Source organism: Stegodyphus dumicola, chromosome 2 (assembly GCF_044657685.1).
Source record: "Stegodyphus dumicola isolate Sdum_Otavi_A_Nest chromosome 2, ASM4465768v1".
NCBI classification, from domain to species: domain Eukaryota; kingdom Metazoa; phylum Arthropoda; class Arachnida; order Araneae; family Eresidae; genus Stegodyphus; species Stegodyphus dumicola.
Window position 1 is genome coordinate 30,417,171 of NC_140769.1, and position 20,638 is coordinate 30,437,808.

At 31.7% G+C, this 20,638-nt stretch overlaps 1 protein-coding gene across 1 annotated transcript in view; it reads left to right on the top strand.

Moving 5' to 3' along the window:
* LOC118194750 (uncharacterized) overlaps positions 1-20,638 on the top strand; it is a 631,198-nt gene that overhangs the window by 517,515 nt on the left and 93,045 nt on the right. Inside the window, exons 12-13 of the mRNA XM_085810543.1 lie at positions 2,596-2,679; positions 9,554-9,650. Of these exons, the coding sequence (XP_085666669.1) occupies positions 2,596-2,679; positions 9,554-9,650 (181 nt within the window). The remainder of the gene's footprint in view (positions 1-2,595; positions 2,680-9,553; positions 9,651-20,638) is intronic.

Sequence of the window (20,638 nt, forward strand, 5' to 3'; positions counted from 1 at the left end):
CAGATCATTTAATTAGCTTTCTTCTAAACGTCTTTCTGAAAGCCATACGCCACCTTATATGCACATTATGCAACCTAATTTTTGAAAAATATATAACAGTTGTTTATCATTAATATTGAACTTTTACATAAAAGAAAAATTTATTAAAAAACTAATGGACAAATTTAAATGAAATTTGACATAAATATGCATTTATAAAAGAGAAAAAGATGTACCATAAAAGTCCTTTTATGTAAGCATGAATGTAAGTAAAGCTTATAGTACAGTGATGTCCAAAATCTACGTTATTATATCGAACGTAAATTAATCTAATATAGGGTACGGTCCCCTATTCATATCCAGATAGGTCCCGAGCGTGACGGCATACTAGACAGGAGGCAGTTGAGGAGACACTGTGGCAATCGATCCCACTCCTGCAGCAAGGCCGTTTTCTCCTCCGCGTTAGTTCTCGGAAGGGGATGATGAACTGAAATTGCCCTTCCAAGAGCATCTCATACATGCTCTATACGGTTAAAGTCAGAAGATCTGGCTGGCCAGTCCTCACTTACTATGTAGCCGTCAACCAGCTGAGCCTTATGTCAACGAGAGCTACTGTACCCAGGACCATTTGCGCCCCTAAAAAGTCCAACATTGGTCTAAGATTTCCTCTCTATACCTCATTAACATACGCAGGGGTGGGCGGCCGTCCAACGTAATGCCTTCCTGTGCAGACAAGCCTCTACATTTATTCAACATCGAGTCTGTTCACTGCAACCGCTCAATGACAGAGCGAGATTCACCACGACAACCGGTTTTCGGTCTCTTCTTCTGCTAGACTCCGAAGGTGTAACACGGTCTTCTGTCCGTTCTCACCGCGGATGATGCGTGTCTGCAACTTGTTCTTTTTCATGCCTTTCTGACGATCATCTCCATGTAGTTTCAAGAGAATGCATTTTGTCAAAAAATAATAGTGTGTGGCATAAAGATTCAACCAAAATTGACCTAGATGCTGACTTCTGCGGTAAATGAATGATGTTTACGACTTGTGACGGTCTCGAAAGGAATTCCCGTGCACGTGTTGCCTCTTGTTGTGTTTCCACAAAAATATACTGGAATAATAACTCAAACCAACGTCCTTCGCTATAAAAATTCAAATTTGTTATCATGTAACCTTGTGCAACGAAGATGATCTGAGATTTAGCAGATTGGATTTTTACGCATTTTGTGCACGAAAGATTAGAACTCGAAATAGTAGGACTGATTCTTATTGCTGCAGTAGTACGTCGTATATTGTCTTCTGTCTGGTTATGTTTTCTTAATTTATATTAGTATTGATTTAAAATTTTACGATGTCAAGATATAATAAATTTCTCATAATTCACATTAATTGAAGTGTCACACATTTCATCCTCCAGTATTTCTGGCTTATTGCGCTATTCATTATTACATTTTGCACGTATCCACATTTTGGGTTATTGCGGTATCACATTTGGCACACCCATACATTATTACACTACCTAAATTATTAAACATCCACCACCTTAATGATCCTTTTCCCTGATAAGGGAAGAATGGTATAGTGTTCTAGGGTCTCTCCAGATGCAAGTACACCTAGAGTCATTTCCAGGCTAAAACTCGATTCATTTATAAAAACGCACGGTACTACACTGAGGTCTGATGCAAGGTGCATGATGTCAGCACTATGCTAACCGCGCTGTCTCATGTGCTGCAGGGAGCGGGACGCAAATAGCAGGTATTCTAGCATACAGCACTATCTCATTAAGCCTCGGGCAACTGTAGACCGTGAAACTCGGGTTCCAATAGCATGCAGCTCACACGAGAGATAGCAAACGGATGTGGTGAAGCAGTACAAGCACGCAAATCGCAAAAAGGAATCCTCGTATTCGACCATAAACTGACGTAGTCCACTTTGCATATCTGCATAATTCTTCGGCGGCATAATTAGTACCTTCAGTTCAATACGTTTTGTAAAAATAGATGTAATTTTTAAATTCTCTTAATTTTGCACACGAGTGTATTTAAGTCTATTTTCATACGTAGCCTTTCCTTCCTGTAACTGACACGGGGCCCACCAGCGGCCGAGCGGTAACGTCGCTGAACACTGATAGTTCGGTCCGAGGTTCGAATCCCGCGAACGGGCTGGCTGCATGGGTGTTTTCGTGGTTTTCCCATGTGTAACGTGTATACGAGCCAGTTTCCCTTAGAAAGTCCTCCACGAAGGCATCCTTTACCTTAGGCAGATAGCCCTAGTGAGCTTTGCCATAATTAAATACACCTACACCTCCTGTAACTGACTATAAATATCCGGGATCGTCTTAGTTTGTGTCAGTGGCCTTAAATGGAATTCTCTCTCGATGCTACTGTTTATTTTATTATTTTTATATATTTCTAGCATCCATTTTCTCTTCATTTAAATATGAAATTGCTTTTAAATTCAAGCATTCTGAATTTTCACATATGATGTAAACAGAGTCCCATTTACTGTATGAATATTTTGTTAAATTCAGTGATATTTCCATTTGCTCGTAACGTGTGTACATAACGTGCACCGATATGTATGTTTTACTATCAAACTTTTTATTTCTGTATTTCTAGTGAGACGGGTAAAGTGCTGACACAGATGAAAGCAGGAGATTTTTTTGGAGAAATAGGGATACTCAACCTTGATGGATTTAACAGGTAAGTACCAACTGATTAAACCAGAAGTCTATGTACTTAATACTTTAAACAAAGAAATTTTCTGACAGAATATGGAAAGAAGAAATATTTCTTCGATAGGAAATTTTCTTAAAAAATAAACACATAAAAGAAATTAAGGGTAAAAAATAAGTTAAAATAAGTCAGGATAAGAACGAAAATTTTTACCTTTCATCCATTTTCAGAAAATGTTTAATGCAAATTCGATTCAAAATGGATAATAAAAAAGACTTCTATAAAATGGATTCTTAAATGAAATTGACCTAAATGTTAAAAGGGGAAACTAAAGGTACAGAGTCGTGCTCTGATAGACTTTAAGTGAAAATAGGTAGTGAGTTAAATTTATGATTTTTGCAAATCTAATAAAATATTTTAGCTTTTTCTATCAATATTATTATCTTCTTAAACTAAGCTTTTTCTTGAGAGATAAAAGTGGAACTATAAAAGAGTAATTCTAAAAGGATTATATTTCTTCTTGATAAAATATTAATTTCCATCTAATGCCATAGCTAAATATTGAAATGCCATGTGAAGTTCTGGCAGCATATAAGAATAAAAAAATAATTTCATATTTCATATCATAACGTGATTTCTTCTAATGCTAATAAAGTATGTATATTCTTCAAATTCCACGTAAAACCTGGAAATTACATTTGAATTTAAATTTACACTTTTATGTACCAAACAGGCTAGTGAACGTTATTTTTATCAAAGTTGCTTTTACAAGACACACAACAAGCAATTTTAAATGTTCTTAAAAATGTAAAAACTATTTAAATTGTCTCAAAAATTCACTTGAAAGAATTCTTTATCCACAAGAATAATTCATTTGAAAGCATTGTACTTGAAAAACTTTATTTCAAACAACTGAAAATTTCATAAAAATTGAATAAAATTTCATAAAAATGTTAATTCAGTTAGTTCATCATAGTTTTGCTTAAGATCCAAAAAATAAATTATCAAAAAAAAAATGCATTTGTATCAAATAATGATATATGTAATCAGCCTTGAAAATAAATTTCACTACATTCAAAAACATTTTCACATAGCATTAAATTTCAAATTACTCAAATTTTAAAAAATATAAAAGAAAATTTATATTCTTAAAATGTAGCTGACTTTTGTGTTTGCTTGTTTTTTTTCTATACATATGAACAAATGAGAATAATTTTTGTACCTGCGAGTCAGAAATGTAGAATTAATTCTTTATATATACTAGTGTGCAAAACTTAAGCAACAAATTCATCTTCAATATGCAGCCATGAAATTGTTAAAAGGGCTTCTTGCAATAAGTACAATAAAAAGCCAACTCCCTAGAAAGGTGATGCATATGCAAATATTGGCACCATCAGATTGTATGTCAGCGCGAGAAAAACGCGAGGAGTCAGCGGGCGCAGTGCTAGGTAACTTAAAAAAAAAGGAAGGCGCATTTTCAGATATTCTTCTGCAAGTGAAAGTGATATTGTACGTGCTGGCTACACGAAAACGCCAGGATGCTTTTAAACGTAGGAGAATAATTGGGCAGACTTGAGTAGAAGCGTAGTTTGACTTCTGTCACCCAAGAGTTTAGAATTCATAAAAATGTTATTTCGCGAGCTTGGAAAGCCTTCCAGACGACAGGTACAAATGTAAGACAAGTTGGTAGTTGTCAGCCAAGGAACGCAATGGTGACTGACGATCGATATATCGCCCTGCAGACGAAATAAGATCGAAACCAGACTGACAAGAATGCTTAGCAGTTGCGTACTTAACCGGATGACAGGTGTCCCGGTTTACTATGGCCAGACGTCTTCATAAAGATGGCCTATTCGTCAGTCGTTCTGAATACTTCATATCATTGACAGCAACCCCTTGGCGGCACCGTTGACAGTAGTGTAGAGAACACAAAGGCTGGACACCTTATTAATCCTCTTTACCGAATAGTTTCAGTCTGACCAAAGATTCTTGGCGCCAGTTGATATGAATAGAAGTTGATATAGACAGGCAAACGCTTTCATTCCACTAACATCAGGGAAAGAAACGTTGGGTTTTTCCTGGCATGTGGGGAGGCATTATGATAAACAGACGGACAGAGCTCCACATTTTCGGCAGATGTTCATGTACCGGAGATCGTTACTGGGATCAGGTCATCCTCCTTCCACGAACGTCTCTTCTCTGGTGCCATTGGTCCCGATTTTAGTTTTTTAGATGACAATGCACCGCCACACAGGTCTCATGCTGTTGAGGAGCTTCTAAAAAATAAATATATCCACAGAATGGACTGGCCAGCGTGCTCCCCTAATTTAAATCTCATTGAACATATGTGAGATACTTTAGGAAGACGCCTGGTGGCACGATCGTACCCTCCGGAGAACACCAAACAATTGAAACAATTCTTCTTTGAAGAATGTGACTTCTTACTACAAGAACTGTTTGGTAATTTGACATTGAGTATCGAAAAATGGTGCAATGCAGCCATTGCAGTTAGAGAAGGGTCATATCCCTTATTAAGGCTCTTTAGTTTGTTGTTCTTCTTCTTGGCCAGACAACTTCCATTCTGTCAGTAAAACATTTTTTATTCTTTCTGTACTGTATCCGTCTTATTCATTTTTTCCTCCTATACCTTCCTTGCCCTTTAAGTGTTACATTATGCCTCTGTAGTATGAATTTTATGTCTTCCAATGGAGTTTTTTGTGGCATTAAGTCAAAAATCAGAAAAAATTGCTTAAGTTCTGCACAGTAGTGTAGTTTAAAGGCTACATTACTTTAGGTTATGGAACAATTCGGAATCCTTGTTTCTCATCTATTTCAGATTATATTTCTTACGTGGCTGTTGAGAATTTATTGTGTGACTTTCATAAATTAATTAGGAATTTTAATCAAACATTTAAATTCTCAAGCTTTTTCATTGTTTAGTTAAATGATTCTTTTGCTTCCATCTCTTCAGATATTTTGATCTTGTTATTTTGGAAATTTTCAGTTATTATGTTTCACTTTTCAGCTTTCGTCGCATGTGTGTAAACGAGAAAGTAATTAATGAATCAATATTTTCCTGATTTATTTGCTACACTCAGCACTCTATTAGTACCAGTTTAAAACAATTAAAATGGTTACTTTTATTACCTTTTTTGTACATTGCAGTTGCTTTTAGTATTATCTGATAATTTTTAAAAGAATTGCAAAATACAATTAAGTCAAAATAAATTAAAATATAAATAAACATTTAGAAATAATTACCAAAAAGCTTTTCAAATCATGAAAAACAACTCCAAACTTTAAGTAAATATAAAAGAGCAGATATGTGCAGGTATGCATACACAGTACAGCTGCATTTATTCCTTTATATTTGTTAAGAAAAATTACTGGGGAATGGTGCTTTTACTTGTTGCTCTGAAAGATTTCTGTTAAGTATTCGAAGCAGCATATTTAAGTTTAATTTAGATAAACACTTCATTAATCTGGTAACGTACTATTATTTACTTTTTCTTTTTTAATTACATAGTTTTCCTTTCTTTTGGATGCTGTATCTGTCTAATATTATAATCTACGTAAAAATACTTCTCCAGACTTTTCCAGTTTTTCTATGAATTTGTTAATTTTAAATGTTTACGATTTCTTTTTGAACTTTAAAACGTTTTTTAAAAAATTTAATGTTTGCAAAAAAAAAAAAAAAAAAAAAAACGTTTGCAAGAAAATTACTTACAGGAATAAAATATTTTCTTCTCATTTCATAATTTTAAAATTTATATTCAATTTCAGTATTTATATATCATGAAAATGCTTTCTTTTCTGTACAGCTTATTAATATATACGATAATTACCAAAATCTTAAAAACTGAGCAAACATAACCAATAATTGTAATAAGCTCTTAAAAATATTTTCTATTTAACTTTCAGTCATTATCACTTGCCTTTCACAGCAATATAATAAATTCCATACACAGATTGTGTGATTGCTGTGATGTAACAAATTACAACACAGAAATACTAGTAATAATTCAATCTGTGTCCTGTGATTTTTATTTCTTATTACTCAAATTTAAAAATTTTATAGTTTTATGAAAAATTCTTTCTTTTGGATCAGAGAAATTTTATGAGAATTGAGGTTAATAAATGCTTCATAGAATAATACATATATACCATGAAATTGCTTTTCATGAACTATATTATTGAATTAATGATTATTGGTCAATAAACACACTTTTAAGAAAAACGAAACACTTTTATTCAGCTTCAGAATGAAATTTAGTGTTTTTAAACTTATTTTTAGATTCTATTTTTAAATTTAAATATACTATTTAGTTTCCTTAATCACTAAAAATTTTAGAATGTAAGTGATTAAGTAATATCAATGTACACTGCCCCCCCCCCAAAAAAAAGGGACCGTTCCTATATCTCCCGTTCTACAGGGCCGATTGACAAAATTCAAATTGCGTTTTTCATGTTTCGAAAGGGTGACTTAGGCTATATATTAGATTTATATATAGCATTGTTCTAACATAGATATTTTGACACAAAATCGGACTTTTCTGAAATAACATACCAACTTTTTTTTCCATATTTCGATTTAACGACTTAAAATATGTCTAAATATCAAATTTTGTAAAATTTGATGTGAAATTTACGGAGAAATTCAAAAATTTATCTTGGCACAATTTTATCCATTTACGCCACGAATAATTCACTCGAACTTCTTAATACATGGGAACCAATTTTCCTTTCCCTTCCATTATGCCGGAGAGGAAAAACCACATTTGATGTTTTACCGCTTTCAACAAATATGCCAAATTTCAAAACGCGCCAATATATAAATTCACGTATATCTTCGGAAATTTTGAGTAAAAAATTGTAATTTTTTGCAGGTATGCTTAGAAATACGTCTACTTTAAGATGACGGTAAGGATTTTATAGATATAATTCAATTTGTTTTTGGAAAATTTATTTAAATTATTTTAAAATACAAATTTTAAAAATAAATAAATAAATGGGTGAATATTATTTGGAATGAAACTGAATTTCGAAATGTGAAAGGAAGAATAAATAAGTTTAGCAAAAGAAACAGATATTAATAAATATATACCAAACTCAATTAACATTGCGGAGCTAAAATCTTGAGAGCTAATATTTTTAAAAACTACTTGTGCGATTTTTACAGAACTTGGTAGTTTGGTTTAATTTGAGTCGTAGAATTGAAATATGGAAAAAACATTATATGTTATTTCAGAAAAAGTCCGATTTCGTGTCAAAATAGCTATATTAGAACAATGCTATATAGAAATTAATGCGTATCCTAAGTCGCGCTTTCGAGACATGAAAAACGCAAGTTGAATTTCGTCATTTGTCCCAGTAGAACGAGAGATATAGGGAACTGTCTTTTTTTTTTTTTTTCAGTGTACATCGTACCTACTGTATTATGCAACTGCAGTAAAAGGAACAATTACAATTAGTATGTAAGCATTTTCATGCTAATAGATCATTTCTTCGTTGATTATTTCTATAAAAAATACTTTTTGCCAATTAAAAAGCATTTTGTCCGAGATTTTCTATCTGAGCTCCATAACGTTTATTCTAAAGTTCTTGATAGTTTTCCTTACCATTTTTGTACTTTTACGGAAGTACTATTCCAGGTTACCACTAGTTGTAAGAATAAATTGAGTTGTAAGAATATTGTAGGAATAAAAAATTCGTATAATTTCTTTAATGTTTATTCTGATCCGAATTTGTTTATTTAACTGACTTAATGTTTATCCTGATCAAAATCTGATTATTTTTAACCAACTTAACCCTTACCCTGATCATTTAACTTCCAATACGCATTAAGCAACGCATTTGTAAATGTGATGTAACTTTGTACAGACATGGCATATGGTGTTTTTTTTTTTTTTAAAGCAGGCAAGATGAAAAATGAGTAGTCACCTTCGCCGGGAATCGAACAGCGGACCTCTAAATTACGCCCTGAGCGTACAGATTACTACACCACGAAGGCTACTCCCCCCTTTTAAAGAGCGACCGGGGTTTTTAGGCGACACAGCCACTGTCTAGACATTAGGTACTTTTTTTAATCAGGCAAGATGAAAAATGAGTAATCGCCTTCGCCGGGAATCGAACCACGAACCTCTCAATTACGCTCTGAACATACAGACTACTACACCACGAAGGCTCACTAGGAAAGTGGGAGAAATACCTTATAACTTGTATACCGCTGTGATTTAGGTACGAACGACCTACATGCGTAACAGAAAATGTTTGAATGATTTCTATATATAACAAAATTAATAGTGGTTAACATGGCATCTTCCTGAACCAATATTTATAAAGCCTAACGAATAATATTTGGATCTGAAAAATGCAATATTCATGCAACAAAACTCTAACAAATTCATTAAAATTCTGAAAACCAATTTGAAAAATGCAATAATAAGAACTTTCAGAAAAGCAGGAAAATGGGAATAACAATAACGGTAATTATAAATATTTCAAAAGAACAATTTTATGGCTATTTAAATTTACATATTTATAATTCAACACAAATGAATAAATATTTAATGTAAAAACAATATTTTACTGTAATTTAGAACCAGTAGATCACATAAATTAACAAAACTGTATCCCATATTTCTACAACGAACTACTTTTCATTTCAAAAAAGCAACTTGGCAAAGGAAACCTAACTGCATACTTAAAATGTGCAGAATATAATTCAGTGATGTTTATATAATACTTCTTTTATTGATCATTTTTGGCTACTGACCAATTTAGTTTTGCTACATAATACCTACTACCACGAAATCTTTCGCTTTTAGCTAAAAATTATTTTATGCCTATTTATATAAAGTCTGTTGGTATTCATTTTGATCTCTAATTTTTTATATTTCAGGCGAACTGCAGACGTGCGGTCAGTCGGCTACTCAGAACTCTTTAGTCTTTCCAGAGAAGACATCTTAGCAGCGATGAAAGATTACCCAGAAGCTCAGGTATCATTTCCGCTTATTTCATTTGTGCAGTGAGTTTGAGGGAAGAAAGGTACATGTTTTGTTATGCTTAGATTACTCCGTCAAATGAAATTGCTCTATAGATAGGCAGTTCCTTTGAGAAATAAGCTTATTTTGATTAATGAAATCAGATGCATTGTTTTTTTAACGCACCACGTTTGTAAAATACAAACATTAAAAAAAAAAAATTTACGTCGAGGAACCAAGGGAACTATTAAACGAATAATCACTTGGTTCAAAGAACAGAAAACGAAAATTAAAGAAGGGTTAATTACCCTTTATTATTTTTATACGTTTAAATTCAAAAGAAATAAGAACTAATGATTAACTAAGAGATTTAGTCGATGCTAACACAGTTCTAAAGTAGTTGGCCCGTAATCATAAATTAACCGGCCAACTACCAAAAGACACATAATAATACGGCCGAGCGTAACACCAGCTTAGAGAGACGTAGCCCAAAGACAAACGCCCACTACTCAGGAATCCTAACACTCTCTGTCGAAATCAGGTGAACTTGACTTAAACACTATTCTCTTCCTCATTTGCATTCAATGCGATTCTAAAAGCTCATTCTGGTAGGGAGTTGCAAGTTGAAAGTATATAAGATAGGAAAGATGTATTAAATTAAAATAACTGCCATAAAATATACCTTACAGCAACGATGCCCAACCTTGCGCACGCCGATCGTTTTGTATGTGCTCGCCAGCCCGATTAGGTACTATTAACAAAAAATATTTAAAAATAACCCTTCATTTATATTTCTTAATTGTTAAAACATGGTAAGCATTTATAGTCTTAAGATATATCTTGCAAGACTTATAAAATAATTTATTGCTGACTGATGAACTTGATAGCGAACATGGAATCTTACTGCTTCATTCCCATGTTAGATGACTCAGCAGGGAAAAAGTACTTCAACGATTTCTAGAACTTCTTTCGCCAATAAGGCAGTTTTGGGAATCCAGAAACGAAAGTTATAAAGATTTGGACGATAATGATTGGTTATCCGATCTGTATATTCTCACGCATATAACAGCTAAACTAAACGAAGATCTCCAGGGAAAAGGAAAAAAAAAAAAAACCTTTTTCAATTGACTGGGACTGTAACTGCTTTTCAGATAAAGTTAAATTTGTGGATAAATCAGATGAAAGGAAAAACTTTCACCCATTTTCAGAATTTATCAAACCATATTAATAACCACGAGGCAATTGAAACAGAGAAATACTCGGAAAACCTAAATGCACTGAAAACTAATTTTGAACTCCGCTTCTCTAATTTCCATAAAGTTCAACCATTATTATTATTCATCTCAAAACCATTTGCCGAAATTAATATTGCAGATGTATCACATAAGATTGGAAATCTGTTTAACAAAATGTTGATGTTTTGGAAATGTGCTCGCGATACGCCAAAGGTTGGGCACCACTGCCTTACAGTATTATACAGGAAGATTCAAAAGGTCTCAAGTAAACTAAGGGTAAGTCAGAAACGCAAAAACAAACCATTTTTACCAAGGATCATGAAGACTAAAACATCCTAATGTGTGCTGGAGAATGCTATTTTGAAATTGCCTTTGGCAGCTTAAGTCATTATCAATTCAGGCACTGATGTTGACGGATGGAAAAAAGAGTTTTTTAGGAAAGAGGGTAACTACATTCATCCGGCTTGCCGCCATTGATTTCTTCCTCTGGAGTTACTTCAAACGTCTTGTATAGACAATCTGTAACAAGACTTGTCGCAAAAATCCTAGAGAGACTGGACGTTTGCAGAATTAGGCTCTGAATTCCGAGACATTAAAGAAATGGGTGGAGGAAATGAAATTTTTCTAAAACTGCAAACAATCTTGTTCCTTATGCCTGTATTATATTTTATCTTTTAAATTAGTGTACCCAGGTGGTATTTCCGTCTTATTTGTGTTTTTTGATGAACTTTAAAATTTATCGAAGACCTTCGGGACCATTCTGAATAAATATGAGAATTTTGATGAAATGAAACAAAATTATTTTAAATATATGCTCATATATTTGCTGTAATACTTTATTTAAATTTATTTATAGTATTCTGTAAGATTTCTAGCCCTTTGTGATAAAACGTCGAGAAACAGCTACTTCTCGCTGAGTTCAGGACAACTAAAGCGTAGACTCTAGAAGAGTTAAATTATTCTTTTATTCACTCATATAAGAATAACAGTCGGCCCCTTCTCGGGCTTACAGGGAAGCCTCTAGTCGGACTTTAATTCAGAATAAGAAATAAGAACTAAACTAAAGTTAACTAAATGAGACTTAGCCGAATCTAGACACAATTATCTAACGTAGTTTGCCCTTAAATTGAACTAGCCGGCGAATATTATTAGGCACGTATAATACGGTCGAGCATAACAACTTCAAGAGTGACTTAGCTAGAAGGCAAGCACACACCACTAAGGACTCCTAGCATTCTTTATCAAAGTTAGTTGAACCTTCCTTTAATACTTCTTCTAACTCATTTGCATTCAACTCGATTCTAAAATCTTATTCTGGTAGAGAGTTGTAAGTGGAAACAAGAAATTATATGAAAGGGTTTCGAAATTAAAGTAAGTGTTATAAAATTAAAATATACCTTACACGCTAATGATTTTTACTGCTTCCAATTTGGAAAAAAGTGATTTAGCTGTACTCTAAAGATAAACTTTTCCCTCCCTCGTTTGTTTACATTAGAAAGAAAGCTTATTACAATATTTAAGAAACAATGTACATTAAATTTACATTAAAGGTAACACTTTTGTTTTTCAAATTTAAGACTCTTTGATATTTTTTATTATAAGGACATTATTTCTATATATATTCTGAAAGAAAAACACGCAAACTAAGATTTTTTAGTTCCAAATATTTTCAATAGAACTCTTATGTAAATTACTCAGATGAATGTTATTTAATCCACAAATTCAGAAATTCAATAACATTTGGATTCAAATGCTTGCTAATTAAAATTTTGATTGCATTTGATCAAATGGTTGCTTGGATTTCTAAACAATATTATCTAGCAATTAATTATCAAATATTTTTAATCTCGTTAAGCATTAAAAATTATTCAAGAATATTTTTGACGTATAAATTATAAGTTCTTCTTAGAAATAAATAAAGAAAGAAATTTTTCTGGATGAATTGTACTGAAACCATAAAAGGTTATATTTCTCATCGAAATATGAATACACTGTTCTTGAGCATTCAGAAAAATTTTACAAGTCGTCCAACAGGAAAGTATTGCCTCTCTACTGAAATAATAAAAGCCCTTCTCTCACCCAAAAATTCAAGTCTTCTCTAAGTGTATCCATGAAGTTCAGTTAACCTGCTTTACGATGAAACCGTCCGTTCAGAATTTTATTCCTTAGCTTCCATAGTCCACTTTACAAGAGTGCAAAGTTTATCTTGGTAAAACACTCTTTTAGAACCAACTTTGAATGTACCCTAGGCAATTGAAACTGCTCACGCAGAAAGCAAGGAAACTCTCAAATTCAAATGTTATCCGTTTTCTTGTTTAACTGCAGTTGCAAGAAAGAATTCTTATGTTCTTTCTTCTAATACTAAAGTAAAGATTGACAGAATTTGCTCTATCTCTCTTTATCGTCTTCCTGATAATTCTTCGCGAAAGCCACAAAATTATCAAAACACTTTCCAAGCATTTCAATTTATCGTATCTATAGCTGTAATATCTTTCTTACAGAGTTTGTTGATATTTTTAACAAAACCAAGAAACTGTATTTTTTTAACTTTTTTAACACGCTTTAGACGCAATTATTCCTTAGTAAATCATTTTTTATTCAGAATAATTTTAATTAGCAAGCATTTGAATCCAAATGTTATTTCCTATAAATTTAAATACAAATATTAATTACTGCAGCTGAATTAAAATACTACTGTCTTTAGCTATGAAGCATATTATTTTACATGTAGAAAAACTATGCAGAAAGCTAAACAAACTATTAGTATTTATGCTTTAGGCTGTCAACTACTTGTTGCCAGTGAAAAGCATGAGAACTTTCTTGTAAATTATACTAACTTAGAAAGGCCTAAAGCCTAGGTTTTCCTTTCTTAAGTTTTGATACGGTACGTTACATATCACGATGCATCACGCTACCGACATGTTTATATATATATATAACAAAGTAAAAAAGACCTTTGTGGTCAAGAACTTTTGCGCATTGAGCTGCAAATATTAGAAAACAAGGTAAAAAGAATATTCTTAATGCTTCCGCTAAAACGTTGCTTTGATACTGCGGTTCTGGTGAAAAAAATTTTAACATTAGTAAAATAAAGTGCAATGAAAGGTGTAAACACTAAATAAACAATGTTATTACTAGAATATTTGTAAATAAAATTCAGATCTAATTGTAAGTAATATGTTAATCAAAGTAAGGCAAACTTTAAACAATAGAATAAAAGTATGACATAAGATTTAAGCAAAACTACAAAAACAAAAAGGCGGTAAATGGTAAATTAGCCCAATTCGAATCTCATTACTGACTCTTCAGGAGCAATTTATAATGATTTTCGAATCCAGCTAATTCCATATCGCGTTTCGTCGAAACAGATAATTGAAACTGTACACGAAACTCTTTTTGAATATTAACTGAAAAACTTAGTAAAAAACTTTAGTTTCAATTTCATTTCCTGACGCATCCGCTTGAAAATGCAAATGAAAAACACATTAATGGTGTAAGGAAAAACTATACATATTGGCCTGGTTAGGCAAATGTACAAAATAAAATAAAATAAATAGCGATTTGTTATTAGTCAAAAATGCAAGATCTTTAGGTAGGACCTACTAGCTTATAGAATTTAAACTTTGTGAACAAGTTAAAAAACAAAAAATTAAAATTAAAATAAAAAGCGAAGAGTGTGTGTGTGATTATGGCAAAGCCTCAAGGGCTATCTGCCTAAGGGGAGGGATGCCTTCGTGGAGGACTTTCTAAGGGAAACTGGCTCGTATACACGTTACACATGGGGAAAACCACGAAAACGCCCATGCAGCCAGCCCGTTCGCGGGATTCGAACCTCAGACCGAACTACCAGTGTTCAGCGACTTTACCGCTCGGCCGCTGGTGGGCTCATAAAAAGCGAAGAAGAAAATTAAAAGAATTTAATGGGTCTTGCTATGACTAAAAATTAATACAAGGGAAAGAAAAGTAAAAAAAAAAACCTGGATCGGTTACATCTGCTTGTATGAGCCATGTTTAACTCAAATGGATGATTGTCTCCAGAAAAGATAAGAAAGTAGTCAACCAACTAGGCAGAAACGTCATGATGAAAGAGCCAATGAAAAGTGACTGACCGTTGGCACAAACCTGACTCAGTGTGAGGGGGTTGGCAATTTGTTATATATACAAAGTAAGAAATTTAGAACCAGTTTTTTTTTTCAAAGACCAAAATTTGAAATTCATATAAAATCCAATAAATGCAAAAAAGAATTTAATCAATGTTAAAACTAAAAAATGTAAACAAGTAATACCCTAATTTAAAAAATCAATGAAATTTAATGAAAAGAACGTAACAGAAGAGGAATTCAATCAACTTCAATGCTACTTCGTCAGGAAAAGGAACACTGAAATCAATTGAAATCTCTCTTCCACCAAAAAAATCCTTCCTTTTCCATATCCAGAATTAGCCGATGAACCGTTCCAATGTATTAGATATGATTATATTAGATTTTAAAAAATTGCATTGTAATTATATATTTATATATATACGTAAGATAAAAAATATGTGATCAAAATTATAATTTAAACTAACGGTAAAACGTTAAATTTCCCTTCTCTATTCTACTCAACTAGCCAATAGTAATTTTAGAGCAATATTAACTATCCAATCAAAATCCTTTGAGAACCAAAACTAACTCAGTTTGACTTAAGATTTCAACCTGAACATTACACACTTTCTTTCTACGCTTTGCCTTAGCTAGACTGCAGTCTGTCTGCTTCTTCTTTTCTTATTGCAAATTTATCTAAATTATAAAATCTCTTGGAATAGGCACAATTAATGTGCCAACTTGATTTTTGCCGCAACATGTTTGCTAAAATAAAAAATCTGATGTGTACACCGCATGACTTCCTAGTACGGAATATTAAATTATACGCATTTTGTTTTTCATTTCATTTACATTTATCGGATCGAATTAAATCTACTTCGCCGACAGCGCATAAACCACAAGAGAATAAATGCATTCTTTAAAATTCACTCTATTTGTTTACCATAGCGACACTCTGGTGCTAGATTCACTTAACAGTAATATATTTCGTTCATATTATAATTCAGAATGCACAAAATTTATATCATTTAAAAAAGTATCTAATCGTTGCCACATGTTCTATTCAAATACTATAATAAAGCTAGAACGATGTATAATTAGAAATTAAGCAAACAAAACAAAAAAGAAACAGTTTTTCACTGACGATTGAGTATTTCTCATTCAATTAATTCAGTTCTCACTTCGCGACAAGGCAAAAATACGTAAAAACTCAAAATATATGTATTAAAAATTACGAAGTAAATCTTAAACACTTATTTCCCCGAAAAAATTCCAGAAAGGATTTAATTCGCAATAATAAATGAAGGCGTTATCTTTGTTGTTGCGAAGCTAAGTTTCTCTAAATTGGCAACAACTCTACTAGTCTGCTGTTTCAAATGTAAACAAGCAATGGCCGCCATCAAAAAATTTATCAGGCTTAGCGGCACTTAAACAGCTTTAAAATTGTTGATAATTCTAAAACTATTGCATACAGATTTACTGAAGGCATAGAAACCTTAAACGGAAGATAAGAACAACATAATTCAATCATTTTTAAAGAAGAAAATGTACAATTTACCAATATATAAGAGTAAAGAAACTGAGATCACTGAGCCGGGTAACAGAGTGGATATATATATAAATATATTTATATACATTTGGTGCGGCCAATTGCAACCAAAATACGAGGTGCACATCTACATGTTATAGCAGTCCTATATACAAAATTTCAACGTTCTGAGGCTACTCGTTTTTGAGTTATGCGATATACGTACGTACGTACATACATACGTTCGTACAGACGCCACGAAAAATTCTCTTCAGAAATTATTTTAAAGCAGTTTTATAATTTTTTTGGAAGAAACGAGTCTTTTATTCTGTCCTTACGTACAGATATCACGCAAAAACATCCTTAAATTGCATTCGATAGCGGTCAAAATGGATATTTTTGTTGAAATACGCTGCCTGAAACTTTTCGCGATTACAATACTTCCTTTTTACTTCGTACAAGGAAGTAAAAATGAAGATTTAATCTGTATTCGCACCAGTTTAATTTCCTGGTCATTGTTTCTGAGTTTGAATCTATTATATATATATATATAATAATTTATTTCCTAAACAGTATTGATTAATTGATTATATTATCTCCTAAGTTTAATTAAAGTAGAATTATTTTAAAAGTGTGCATCCATACTGGTAAGTTATATTTTGAAGTAATTTGTAATTTGAAGTAATTTTGTAGTTTTGAAGTAATTTGAAAGCAAAATGTTAATAATGTTTTAACGGGGACTGGAGTTAAATCATCACGAAGAATAATATTACAATTGTAAAAGTAAAAATTAAAACATGTAATTATTGTCATTGATCGGAAATTAGTTGACTTTTCAAGGGGAACAAACCAACTCCCGTTCAATGATCAATAATTGATAAAAATACGTAAATATGAAAGTGTTTCGTCTTTACTCGAGTTATAAGTTAAAGCCAAACTGGCAATTCTAGTCAGGCCAAATATTTCCGCGAATAGTTGTTACTCAAAGAACTTATTCTCATGAAGCATTTTAGTCAATTCAATTTGGAGTAAAAATCAATTACTGTAGAGAAATCCTGTAAAACTCGAGTAACCGTCTCCGACACTATCATCTTTATGTATTTGAGTACTATATTATTTGTAGAAATTAAACATTGGAAATTGTCATTATGAAATCGAAATCAAAGTAAAGTTGAAATAAACATAGAAGATTATAAAAAAGATAAATAATGCAAACTTTGTAAAAACAAATCAAAGAGAACATAAAAATAATATAAAAATAATATAAAAATAAAATAGAAAATAATATAAATAAGATCAGTGAATGTACATGAAGATATAAAGGCCAGAAAGGTATTAAGTAACTTACATTCTTTCTAGTGGGGGAGTTGGCAATGTGTTCTCTTCGTGTCTGACTCAGAAGTGTAGGGTGTCTGAAAATTCTTAGCGGCAGTAGGGGCTTTGAATTATATCAGTCGGTAAGACTTGGGTGAAGAAATTTATGGTAGTGGGTGGGACTTGGAATTCTTGAGGGATGTATTTTGTGGAGTTCTTATCTGAGAGAGACCGTCTGTTAAGATTTTTTTTAAAAATACTAGTGAATGGAAATTAATTAATTTCTGGCTAATTGTCGTGTCGCAATGATTAAGAATTTAAGAAAGGAAAAAGGCATTTTCGCTGTCCAAGAGCTAGTAGACAGTCTAAAGGCAGGAAATAGGCCCATTTTTTTAGTAACAGTATATGTCTGAAGACAATTAACTTTTTACAATATATACAATTGAGTAATTACACTATATACAAATCTTTCAACTGACAGTCATCCAACTTATACCGCCTTCTCAGGTTTAGGAATAAATTATCATATCCCTATCAGTTAAATGATTTAGAGTGAGTATTTAACGCCTGCTCTTTAAGGCAATGGTTTAAGGCAATGGTTGATAAATTGAAAGGGAATTAGATTATTTTTGAGAATTTTGATAAGGATCAAAATTTCGCGTTGTAAATCTATTGTATCTGTGCATATAGTTTCAATTCGTTGTATTTGATTAATTATAGTATTGTTAATTACTTTTTTGGATATGTTGGAGTTCCAATTTATTAATTTGTTAGTATTGAAATTGAAGTTTCTTGTTTTGTCAAAAAGTAAAATTTTTTTGTAGTTAATGATTTGAAGATCTAGAAAGTCTATGCTATTTTGTGAATTATTAGTTTTATTAAGTTTAAGACAATTCGGATAAATGTCGGAGTTTTCAATTTTACCAAAATTATTAATTGTAATAAGGTCATCAATAAATCTGTAGGTGTGTTTGTAGTAATTTAACTCTTGTGGTTGTAGATTTTTTTGGAAGTTAAATTCTTTGACAAATAAAAAGATATTACAGATCGAGGTGCTGGAATGTAAGCCCATTGGCAATCCTCTGACTTGTTTAAAAAGTTGATTTTGAAACTTGATGTAGTTATGAAAAAGTGTGCATTTTAGGTAGGTTTTCCATTTGTCAAGAGTCATGATATTGAGTATACTAAGGACAATATATATATATACTATATATGATGTTCGTTATTCCCAGCTCATTTCACAGCTCGCTGTCCTTCACCATCTGTATTAATCTTCTGAACTAACAAACTTAAAAGTATATGCAGCAATTTTTTTTTCACTCCTTACTGAAATACAGCATATCTTACCAACAGCATTTATAAGCAGTATGTACCTGTAAATAAAGTTTTGGTACTTTTGGATGTTAACATTTTATTAATATACGCTCCTTTAACGTAATAAAATTATTATATAAACGTAATAAAACGTAATAAAAGTATTATTTTTAACGTATAATATATGTATTAAAATAAACATAAATCATCCAAAAATAATATTAAATTGGAAACAAGACAAGGCAATTTCCTATTAATATTAATAACTCAAACCGTGGAAAAATGTCTACATTGCAACTAAACATAAGCAAAATTTATATAAGAGTTTATCAACAGAATAAAGCCGAAAAATAAAAAAGTAAATTGATAATAGAAATAAAAATAAAAACAAAAGTAATTAATAATACTATAAATAATAATGTTAATAGGGAATTACCTTGTCTTGTTTCCAATTTAATTTTAATTTTGGATGCTTTATGTTTAATTTACTTCAGTTTTGCAGCTATAAAGCAGGAAATATTAAATTTTTATTTTTGGCATTTTTATTTACTCTGTTTTCCTTTGTATTATAAAATATATATATACTATAAATACATTATGACGTATGTAACGTATAATATATTATACGTATTATAAATATAATATAATATATTTAACGTATTATGAAATTATTATATATTGTAGGCAGAAAGACCTCTCGTGTTTCACCGTAATCCGAGTGGTCTCCAAAGTGGAATACGCTTACCCCAGAGGGTAAGCAAAGTGATATTTAGGGGTCCAAAAAAAGATGTAAACTGACGATAACTTCAAGTGCATGATCTTCTATATTATATTATATTACATTGGGTGCAACTTAAGATTATCTTCGTGTTAGAGATACGCATTCAAAATTATTTAGAGATCGCTGATCTAAATAACCCAGAAATGCTACGTCATGTACACTGAGTCTTGTGTCGATTGAAGAAATTCGATTTACTTTTAGACTTAGGATATAAACGAGATTTAGATATAACTTATTCTACGTCTCAAGTTGTGCCAAACTGACAGTAGTAATGTAGTTTTTCAAAAGTCAAGTCTCAAAATTTTAGCTCCACAATGTTAATCGAATTTGGTACATATTTATTAACATCTTTTTCTTTTATTATAATACTTACCAGATTGTTTGTTTCGCAATTAGAAACTTAAGTTCAATTCAAAAAAAATCGCACATTTTTTTGAATTATGTTTCAAATTTGTGTTTTTAAATAATTTTAATAAATTTTTCAAAAACCATTTTGAATCATAACGTATAAAATTTTTGCCATCATCTTAAAGTAAATGTATTTCTAAGCATGAGTTTTATCCAAATTTTTTCAAAATATACTTGAATTTATGTATTGGCACGTTTTGAAATTTGGCATATTTGTTACAAGCGATAATAACGCCAAATGTGGTATATGCACTTTCTTATAATCTTCAATGAATTGCAACAGTTATTTTGAAACTTAAATTTCCAAATAAACTTTTGAGTGACATTCTGTGTTTTCATTT